The sequence below is a fragment of the Centruroides sculpturatus genome, unplaced genomic scaffold (assembly GCF_000671375.1).
Source record: "Centruroides sculpturatus isolate CEXI.00-Female unplaced genomic scaffold, Cexi_2.0 scaffold1023, whole genome shotgun sequence".
Lineage (NCBI taxonomy): Eukaryota > Metazoa > Arthropoda > Arachnida > Scorpiones > Buthidae > Centruroides > Centruroides sculpturatus.
In genome coordinates, this window is record NW_019385218.1 from 289,232 (window position 1) to 300,632 (window position 11,401).

The window sequence follows — 11,401 nt, forward strand, 5'->3', positions numbered from 1 at the left end:
ATGATCCTCCATGCACATGAATGTATTAAGTTCTTTGCTGTGTTTGCACATATGGCAATCTGGTGTCCCCTGATAAGGCACCATATTTAAATTTCAATTTTCTTACTATAGTAATGAATTTATAAAAGATTGATTGGGGTTCCCTGTTGATAGGGACTCCAGGCAATTGCCCTTTTTGCCTGTAGAATAATGAGCCACTATCCCATGATAGCGCATAATTGGAGTGAAATGCTTGAAGGGAGAGAACTGTGCCATTGTGCAGCTCAGAGAACTTCAACAGAAAAGAGTATGCATTTTCACTGTTTACTGTAGAGAAAGGTGATTAAGTACAGCATCACTTCAGAATGTAGCCATCTCCACATCATCAAAATAATAATAGGGGGAGTAAGCAAGTTATATGAACTTTGCACAAATATGAGTTTATATTTTACTGTAAAGAACAACAGCATAAATTAATTTGTAATTTTTATATCTTTTTTATAGATTTACAAATTATTGTAAATGAATTTTTGTAATAGGTATAGTACATTTATTTTTAATGTAAGAATAATAAAAGTAGCTCTAAGTCAACAATCATCAGAAAAGATTCCTTGTAAATGATTTAGCATTAGTTTTATTGAAAATTCAGAAGTGAGGAAACTGGATTTGTGCAAGGTAGTGGATATATTTGCTGCAATTAAGTCCAGAAAAAAATTAGGCAGATAATGTTTATTTCAAAATATGAAACTACAAATTGCTTATTACTTTTTAAGTTTATTAGGGGGTGAAGCTCTCCTGACCTCCTATAGTGGCCAACTTCTTGCTCACTTTGCTCACTTGTTCCTAATACAGACTATTCGTAACAAAATTTTCAATAATATACAGGTATAATTTGCCTTACATTGGTAATTGGTTCTAGGAGAGATGACGTAAGTCGAATTTACTTGTCACTAGGCTAAACCACAAATAACCATTTCCAGTTCTGTATTTTATTTATAAATGCATTTTTAATAATATATGATTAATAAGAATTTATTTTAAGCTTACAAACAAATAAATTTTAGTTTTTAATATGGTACAGAAAAAAGTAATCTAAATTTACGAATACATGTACGGTATGTACAGTACATGTTTATAATTTGGCGATGTTCACAGTACATTGTGGACTCTTTATTTGTGAATATGATTTGCTCTAAGACATTCTAAAATAAGATGATTTTGTAAGGTTAAATAACAAATACAGTTATTAAAATTATTTTTAAAAATAAACTAATTTACGTTAAATTTACGAGTGGCGCTGGCAATGATGCCAAACAGTAGATATTGGAACTACCGTGGAAAATGCCAATATTGAGCGCTTATAGACTGCTAAATAAGATGACAACACAGAGTCACAGATGTTTTCATATTTTGTTCTCTACGATTTATGATGATTATATTAACATTTACTGTAAATGTACGTATTTTAATACCCGAAATTGGGATTTTATTGTGGTGTCACCACCGTCATATATTAAAAAGTTGCATTTTTGTCTTAACATAATAAAAATATTTTTATTTAACATTCACCATCAGTGCATACTGAATGTCAACATTTGCCGGGGTAAGTGAGAAATAATGATATTTAACATTACCGTCATTAGAAGCAGTCATTAGAAGCGGTGGAAGCGCCGCTTCCCTTGTATTTTATAAAAAATAAATACATATTAATTTTAATTATACGAAAATAATCGCACAATATTTTATTATAACCGCATTATCTATCTTATTACAAATTTCTATACTACACGTGAAAAAAAAAATAAGATCGCTATTGTATATTCGAATATTAGTGGCGGAGTGGAATCTCTGTATTGTCAGATTCCAAAAAGCCAGATTTGCACATGCGCTTTACAGAGAACCAACCTCACCCAGTTTAACCGGTGGAAGCCTACGATCTTGGGTTGATGCTACACATATAACGCTTCCAATTCTATCCGGGACCGGTTCTGGGCTGTTAGCTGATTACGTGAATAACGAGTAGATTTATAACTTAACCCAACTGATAAGAATTTACTGGTATGTTTTTACGATAGTTCTGTATAGTTGACAGGAGTTTAAAAAATCTATTAAAATATTTGATATTTTTATTCCACTCTCTGATTTTATATTACTCACGGATTTCAATGTTAAACCAGTGATATTACGATTTCGTATGTCCCATCTTTAAGGGGATGTAGAAAAAAACGTGTACAATTCTTGTATAATGTTAAAAAATTAATCATTACTTCGACAGCGTCATTTACAACTAAATTTAATGAACGAGAGAGATGCACCAGGTGCAGAAAAAGCTCTAGAATTTATTTTTCTTAAATTTACGATTTATGTATCCGTTTGTCACAAAAATTTGTCTTTCCACTTTTTTCTTGAGACTACAAATATTTGAGTACAAAGTAACTAGTTTCGACTTATTTCTACTTAAGTAGTAGTTAAGTAATTAAGCGATTAGGGAATTGGGGAACATAAACAAAACCCTGACGAAAGAGCCGGAATATTACTTAAACAAAAGCTTAACCGAACCAATCTATAGCCGAGTACAATGGGGACTGATTTCTTCGAAATACTGTATTAGATGTAATAAAGACAGAAATTTTTCCAGTTCAATGAGAGTGACCAAAAAGTTGTAAATTTTGGAAATTTCCGTGGACAACACCTGGTCCTAAAACAAATTAGTTAGAAAACAAATGACTATTAAGTTTAACATATTTAGATTTTTACAGCTATGGTGAGAAACGTTTAAAATCTACAACAGCCCTGTCGCGTCCTTTGAGATATACTAATGATGCCACAAAAGAGGTAATTGACATTGACCGGCATCAGCACCCTGGGGATTTGGCAGTCCGCGTGTATGCATGCTCTGCAACCGTCTTCGATTCCATCCATTAGCCACTCGTAGGGAGCTATTTGACTAAGTGCATTGTTTTAAGATTTAAAAAGTAAAGAATATTTTATATTTTTATGTACGTTTCTTTACAAAGCTATATTTAATTATAATTTTCTTTAAAAGTATATNCCACTCGTAGGGAGCTATTTGACTAAGTGCATTGTTTTAAGATTTAAAAAGTAAAGAATATTTTATATTTTTATGTACGTTTCTTTGCAAAGCTGTATTTAATTATAATTTTCTTTAAAGTATATTCATATGATTGAAGAATATTTTGTATGTACCAGTACATCCACCACATATTTTATTTCACCAAGTAAGTTTTTATTATTTTATTTTTAATTGTAGCTCTTATATCGTGGTTAGCAATTCGGAATGTAATTGTGATATTAAAAATGCATTTAGAGAAGTCTATGGTTTTTACTGGCTTATCGAATAAACGATACGAATGGACTCTTGACCATCACTGAAGCGCAATTGACTGATTGCCTCTGGATGTCGGCTTCTTATAGAAACACAACTTCCCTATAATCAAATGTCACGGTACGCCACTGTTTAACAAATATTTCATGCATTCATTGAGCAACTATGAATGCTGACATTCACCAGAGAATAACATTTGCGAGATATTAGTTTTTCACAGTAGCATATATATATGAGCCACTCACTTGCCAAATCGATTAACTCCATAAAACAAAAAGTATAAAAATTGTTAATATAAATTATTTTTTTAAATTCTTTTTAAACTTTAAATTTAAATAAACATCATAGAATGTATCTTTGAGTAAAGTTATATTAAAGCATAGCTTTAATGTAACAATATATAAAATTAGTTACATGAAAAATGTAAAAATAATAACAATTATATCAAGGATTTACAAATGGAGTTAATGGATTTGGCCTGTGAACAACTTATATAATTCTGTATACCTTCATATGTAATTCTGGTTGAGGATTCCATAATGTAAACTGATCTGAAGTTCAGCTCAGTTTTAAAATGCACTTCCACTTTTAAATTGGAAAAAAACAGATTTTATTCAAATCATATAAAAACTTTAAAAACTTTTCTTACAGATTTTCTCCATTAAAACTTAACATGGAACAAGATTCCAGATTCCAGGGAAAAAAACTTTTTTGAATATTCCACAGATAAACATTCCAATTCCGTAGTTACATGGTTCACTTTACTTGCTTATTCACCTGTTCCCAATATTGGTTATTCATAACAAAAATTTTGTGAGGATTTATCAATTTCTAGTGCTGTTGTTTCTAATATTTAAAAAAAAATTATTTTTGGATAGAAAGTGTTGATAATTTTAAGCTAAGTAGTATTTTAAATACAGTATTTCAGCAGTGACATTTGGTGATAGGGAAGCTGTGCTGGCCCTGGATAGAATCGTTGGAAGCATTACATGATACTTTGGTATGTAGCATCCACAAGCTAAACTGCATGAGACTGGTGATTTGTAAAGTGCATGCGTAAATGCCTGTAATCTGGCTGCTTTACCATTCAAATATTTTTGCTGTGGAAGCTGTCCTGTATTCAACAATACAGTGTGTGAGATGCGAACCACCCCTGTAGTTAATTAAAAATTTAATCGAAATGGAAAAATTTTTGACGAAAATATTTTGATTTTGGTGGGAAAATTATATTTTCTAAAACAAAGGAAACTGGTAAAAGTCCTTTCCTTCAACGGAAGTTGAACATCCTTTTTGGTTTTCCCTTATCTCCTAAAATTTTAGTGACCCTGGGAACTGTCAACCCCTCAGTAAAATCCTCTTTTTCCTGTTCACGTGAAAAATTACGAAATGCTGATTGGTGAAAATTCGTTAGAAACAGAAAGAATTTTGTATCATTCGGGGAGTACGCCAGAAGACCCAAAAGAGGACAGATGTATTCCACATCATCTCCCATAGGCCAACGCCCATAACTGATTCCCGAAGTCTCCTAAATGAATTATTAAATCGGTAAATACGGTGAAGAAAAAGGTTTATGTGCCGCTAAAGAACGTAAGAAAGAACATTCATCCAGAACCAAAGATACAAGACAACCGAGACAAAAAGACATGATTTGAGGTATTATGTTTTTAACAGAAATTGTGAGCGCTCTCTCTCTCGAAATCAATAGTCTTATTCGAAGATTCAATTTTGTATAACCTAGTTCTTGTCCATTAAATTTTTGTTTTTATTGTTAAAGAAATGCCTCCTACATCATCTGAATCAAACATATTTCACCATCTCCTTCATGAATCAATACGGGTGTTAATCCGCGTACAATAAAACTGATTAACTGGTGTCATTATCCTGACGTTGGATAGAGACTTCACCGTCCTTATCCTTTTTTAAAACAAGCCCTCCTAGAAAAAGTTTTAGAGATAGAATTTTACGATTTTTACCGATTAAGTGGTACCAATTCTACAGTGTACTCCTGGCTAATCTCACACAGTGCTTCCATTGGGAATATGTATATATGGATTTATATTCAAATATACAATAGCAATCCTATAATTTTTTTTACATGTAGTATAGAAATTTGTAATGTATATTTATAATAATACAATAAAATATTAATTTTAATTAATTCAAAGTACAAATTTGAAAATAATCATGAATATGTATCAATATTTATATTTTAGAAAATAAAGGGAAGTGATGCTTCCACAGCCTCCATGGACAACTCACCACTGAAGTATATATATATATATATATATATAAGGCTGTATTGTAAAAAAATATCTACTATATATATCAGGGATGGCCAACACGTAGACCGCGGTCGACCGCAAAGGTTTTGAAAGTAGCCCGCGACGCTAAAGCTGAACAATTTGCTTTCACTTAAATTAATGTTTAAAAATCTTAATTCGATAATTTATTCTTACAATAATAGTCTGTCTGTATAACGTACCCATACTGTTTGTATTTATCCCGATGAACAATGCAAATGAATGTTAACGCATGCGAATATAAATGGCATTCGCATAAAATGGCGCAAGATCATGTGTCAGACAGTAACGTGACATATTCATAGTCTCTCGCAGACTATATTTTACCGAAAAACTAGCCCGTAAGGGATAAAAGTTTGGCCACACCTGATATATATAATAGATAGTGTATTTGTTATATGATGTATCATTTCAGATCTGCAATACTGTCAAATAGGAATTAATTGATCAAATTTCATCACAATAATTTTTAAATATCAAAGTTATTATTGACTCACACTTAGTTCTTGCAAAAGAAAATTGAGGATTATAAAATTTTTTCAATAATTTATTTAGTATCACCCATACTACTAAAGCTGTGATTATGGACAATAGTATGAAAAGCAAAAGTACCATCCATAATTGCTAATCGTTTTTCAGCCAATCCAAAACTTGGAAGTTTGAAAAAAATCCATTACTCTAGATCAATGTTTCTCAAGGGGTGCGATATCGCCCCCATGTGGGTGTTTTTCCATGTTGAGGGGGCAATTAGTAACAATTTATATTTTGGGGGCGAAAAACAATTTTATGGGCGATATAGTAAAACATTATATTAAGAATAATTAGCTATTTTATTTGTTATATCATACAATAATTAAACAAATAACATTATACTAGTCACTAGTCTATTCAATGCAATACGAATTTGGCGTTAGCCTTGGCCCTCGGCATCGGAATTTTAAAGTGAAGGGGGCGATACTACGTAACAGTTTTTATTGAAGGGGGCAATGATTTGTTAGAGGTTGAGAAATACTGCTCTAGATATTGATGCTGGTACATCAAGGTGTTGTTTATGTTTATCTGTATTGATATGCTTTGTTATAGAAGACTTCCATCTACTGCTATGGAAAATTCTGCTCTACAAATTGTGCATTTCACAAAGCAATTAACCTTTTTTTCTAATATTGATATAAAAGGATTTTAAATTTACATTAATTAAAGTGATTTTTTTCATCTTATTGAACCCTACATTCTTGATTCTAAAAACATGTAATGAATAATTTTTTAGTTACAGTATTTTGGATTTTTAAAAATATTTATGTCTATATTTAAAATGGCTATTTGTCACTATTATCAAATATTCAAAAAATAATTGGATTAAATAAGACCTTGAAAAACAGGGGTCAAGTATTTCATAGAGACATCAAATTTAAGTTTTGTTAAATTATCATTATTTTTTATACATCAATAATTCAAGAATTTGACCTTATTTTTTTATTTTTTACTAATTCTATTAATTAATAGATGATCTTATTAGGAGACACAATGTTTGTTTTTAAAGGTTTTATATTATTTACGCATTTTTTGAATACTTGGCATGAGAATAATTAAGTATAATTATGTAAAACAAATTCTAATACAAAAATTAAGTAATTAAAAATTACTTTTCTTTTTCAAAAGAATCGATTTAAATGATTTTTTTTGTTTTGTTTTTAAATTTGTTTTACATAATAAACTATTGTGGACAAATAAAGTACAGTACAGTACATACATTCAGCATTAATACGAAAAAATTTTAGAAAAACAAGGAAACCTGAACTTACACTCCAGCTAGCAAATAGTCCTGACCTACTGTAATCCAGCAAAATGATAATAAATTTAGATTATTAAAAGAAAAATAAAGAAATTAAAATTACTGATATGACTGAAGGAGACCCATAATGAGTATTTTTGGAGTATGGTTGGTTACCTTAGCTACAGTCACCTGATGCTTCTCTGTACATTNAAGCTATATAGGCACTCTGCAGAAAATGTCTGACTTATGAAATATATATATATATAAAATGTCTGACTTATGAAAACCCTGTGTGCAAACACAGCATATATATATATAAAGCCCACAGAAACCCATTTGAGAAATGCTGCACTCATATATATTTATGTCACTGGTAGATACTATACTATACTATACTATGTGTAAAATAATTCATTTAAAGTATTGATTACAATTCTTTTTGTTTCAAAACAAAATTCTAGACAACATTTAAAAAATATGAATTTAAAATATACCTGTAAAGGATGTCTTTGTAATATACGTAAATGAGAATAATTGTTTTAGTGTTCTGATATTTCTCACTTGATATCATTTACATTAAAGAAAGTAATTGTTAATGTTAAATTGGGTAGTAATAGTCTGTGAAAAAGTTAACATTAGACAACCAACATAGTTAGTATTCTATTAAAAAACAGGATTCAATTTTTACTGATTATATTTAATTTTTTAGAAGACGACGAGGACAAGATATAGATCATACCTTGACGTTTTCCAATCCTACTTATAGTGCTTCAACAGGTGAAGTGGATAAGAAAACTTGGGGAAAACATATACGTTACAATAGAAATGAGGTACGTTTATTTGTGATCAATATTTTTAATTAGACAAAGGAAATTAAATAAATTTTTCTTTTTTACAGGAAAGATTATTTGATATGCCTGTGGAAGAGAAATTAAATAATTTGGAAGTGGCAGCACTCGTAAGCAAAAAATTTGGAGATCTAGAGGTAGATAATTTAGCTCCTCCACCTCTACCTCCACAACGAATAGACAGTCAACATGAATGTCTGTATTCATCTAAACTTCCACCTCTTTCTTCTCATACAAATTCTCCATCATCTATACGTAATCAATCCCAACATTCATCTCCATATTTAGATCATCCTAAAGTTAGTTATCATCCCATTGAAACAGATATCTGAAATTTGTGCCAAATGTAAATAGGGTGCTAAAATTCAATCAGAGAAAACAATTGCTCAGTATTCAGTTTGCTGGTGGACACTAAAATAATCGCACAAAAGTTGTTTTATGGATTTTATTATTTTCTGCTCTAAATGTAATTCATTTGAATGACCCTGAAGGAATTTCCAAAGATACTGTGATTCTAGTGAATCATTTGACACACCCATTGTAATTAAAAAGTAGATTACTTACTAATGGGAACATACATTCAGTAGCATTGTTGTTATTTCTCACCTTGAGAAATCACATTCTTTCTTTGCTAAGAGGCCAACCCCAATCCATTTTATAGATAATTTACAAAAAATTATTCATATTTTATCAATTTTATATAGCATCAGCTTCATTAAATTCTATATATTTATATAAAAATCATCAAATCTTTTGTAAAATAAATATTTAATTATTTTTATAATATTGAATTCACTAGTGCAATTGGTTCAAGTTTACAGGGCCTTTAAAAATCAGTTTGATTAATAATAGTTTAATAAACAAAATTCAAATTTCTAGAATCATATAAACAAAACTTTATGTACTTCAAATAATTAAACATTTATTTGAATAATGTACGAATTTGGTAACACATTCAAAAATATTTTACATTCCAAAATTTACATGCAATGCTGCTAAATAAAGAAAATGAATAATAACTATATTGACACTTCGAAAGATTTTATGAAGTCTTTTTACATTGGCAATTATTAATTGTCTAAATCTCAATCATTCCAATTTTGCTATGTTATCTGTAAATATATGAGTAATTTGTTTAATAGTTCAGTACAAATATAGAAGACTTATTTGTAATGTGGACAGATCTGTTTTTGTTTTTTTTTTTTTTTTTACTCATGAAACAATTTTGATACTCTCTCTATTAAAGATAATTTAACATACAGTATTTGCTAGTATATACATGTCAATAGTAAATACACCATGTGTGCATTTCGCACACATGGTGTAGATCTATCAACGATACACAACATTAATTTTTTATATAAAAATGGGGATGGTGAGATGGTGTATATGGTAAAGGCGTTGATCATTTTGAGGCACCTACGTTTTTGTGTTTGATCAATAAGCCTGAAAATTTCACTACAAAGACCTGGATATGTTGATTCCCATTTGTCATCACCCAAACTCTCAATATAGACCTAGCTAATACCTGTAACATGGTACAAAAAAGGCTGTAGTTTAGTGCCTGCAGAATGAAAAATAAAGATGCAGATACATGACAAATAGTTTATTTTAAAAATTTACAGTCATAAATGTATCAAAACATAGCAAATACTTTTAAAAACAAATCTGTTTACAATGCACATTAGATTCTTCTAGTTGTACCAATCTATTTAATCATACTTTTAAAATTCTGAATTAACAGTTGTTATTCTTAGCTCATTTATTACCTAGAAAATCTAGATATTTTACTATATATTATAAGAACTTAGTTTACAGTATATTGAATTCTAATCATTTCTAGGTATTGTTAAAATGCATCAAAATTAAAAGATGAATATTTTTTGTATAAAATTAAAAACTATACATCAACAGTGCCTTTTATTAAAACATTATAATTTATTTGTATTCAAATAAAACGAAACATGCTAAAATGGTTATCCAATAAGTACTGTTTAAAGTTGGTTCTGCAGAATGACAAATTCTCTCCCCTTAGTATAAGCAAGTTCCATTGTGTATTCGAAGCTAGAACAATTTATTTCCTATTTTATATATAAACTTGATGATTTATAACTTTTAACAATAGACAAGGCACAAAATATATTTACTTGTTTCTTTTAAATGGTACTTTTCTTAGGAAAATTATCAAAAATATGATGGAAAATACTAGGATGGATTAATTCCGATTATTTTATTGTGATTGTAATTATCCACACGACTGTAAATATTTTGCGTGTTAATTGTAAATAAGTGTGTTTTCGAACTTTCCATTGTGATCAATGTCCATTTAACTCAACAGTGATAAACATGATATTCGGTTGAGTTCTTCGATCAAATTTATATATGTATATGTAGACCATATCTGTGATTCCTTGTAGAATTTGAATCAATTCTGCGATGATATTTTTATAAAATACAAAAAAAAACCTTGATTTATTCAATCCCGTTCCTGGCGGCTCTACGCCATAGTGTGTGTTCCAAATGCATGTTCCGATTCATTGACATAATTCAATGTCTCGCAATTACCTCCAATGCCATTGTTTTATTTTTTAATTCAATTTAATATATGATGTGCAATATTTCCCTATAAAAATCAATCCTACAATCCATGATATAACCAAATACTCAGCATTGGTGTTTTGTATATGAAAAAATATGGTGTTTTTATGCTGATAAAAATTGCTCATTATAAAAAACTGAAAAACATTTAAGAATTGTAAATACTTTGTACAATTGGGGAAAGAAAACATATCAATTTGTACATTAAATCTCATTCAATAAAACAATTTATATAAATATTTTGTTTTATTTATCCATTTATTCTTTAAGTAAAACGTAAGCTTTTATGTTGTATCCGTGTATTTTATATAGGATGGCCCAAAAGTCAGCTAGATATTTTCATACTACTAGAACCAGTCTGGGCAGTTGTATATTCATGATCCAGTCATTTCCTTTAAAAGGTATAGTAGTTTTCAACACCACCTGCATGTTATTTTGTTTTAATGCAAAAATGAATTAAAGCTGAAGACTCAACTTGAATGTAAACTACTCAATACCTACTAGCTATAATTGCGGTAGTAATAATTTAACAAATTCCAACATATTAAGCAGGATC

At 29.7% G+C, this 11,401-nt stretch overlaps 1 protein-coding gene across 3 annotated transcripts in view; it reads left to right on the forward strand.

The window, feature by feature from the left end:
* LOC111636318 (low-density lipoprotein receptor-related protein 4-like) overlaps window positions 1-11,037 on the forward strand; it is a 238,893-nt gene extending 227,856 nt beyond the window's left edge. For all 3 annotated transcript variants that reach the window (XM_023381538.1, XM_023381539.1, XM_023381540.1), the window contains 2 exons: window positions 8,109-8,229; window positions 8,298-11,037. In XM_023381538.1, coding sequence (XP_023237306.1) covers window positions 8,109-8,229; window positions 8,298-8,579 — 403 coding nt within the window. In that variant the 3' untranslated portion in view covers window positions 8,580-11,037. The remainder of the gene's footprint in view (window positions 1-8,108; window positions 8,230-8,297) is intronic.
* The last annotated feature ends 364 nt before the right edge of the window (window positions 11,038-11,401 follow it).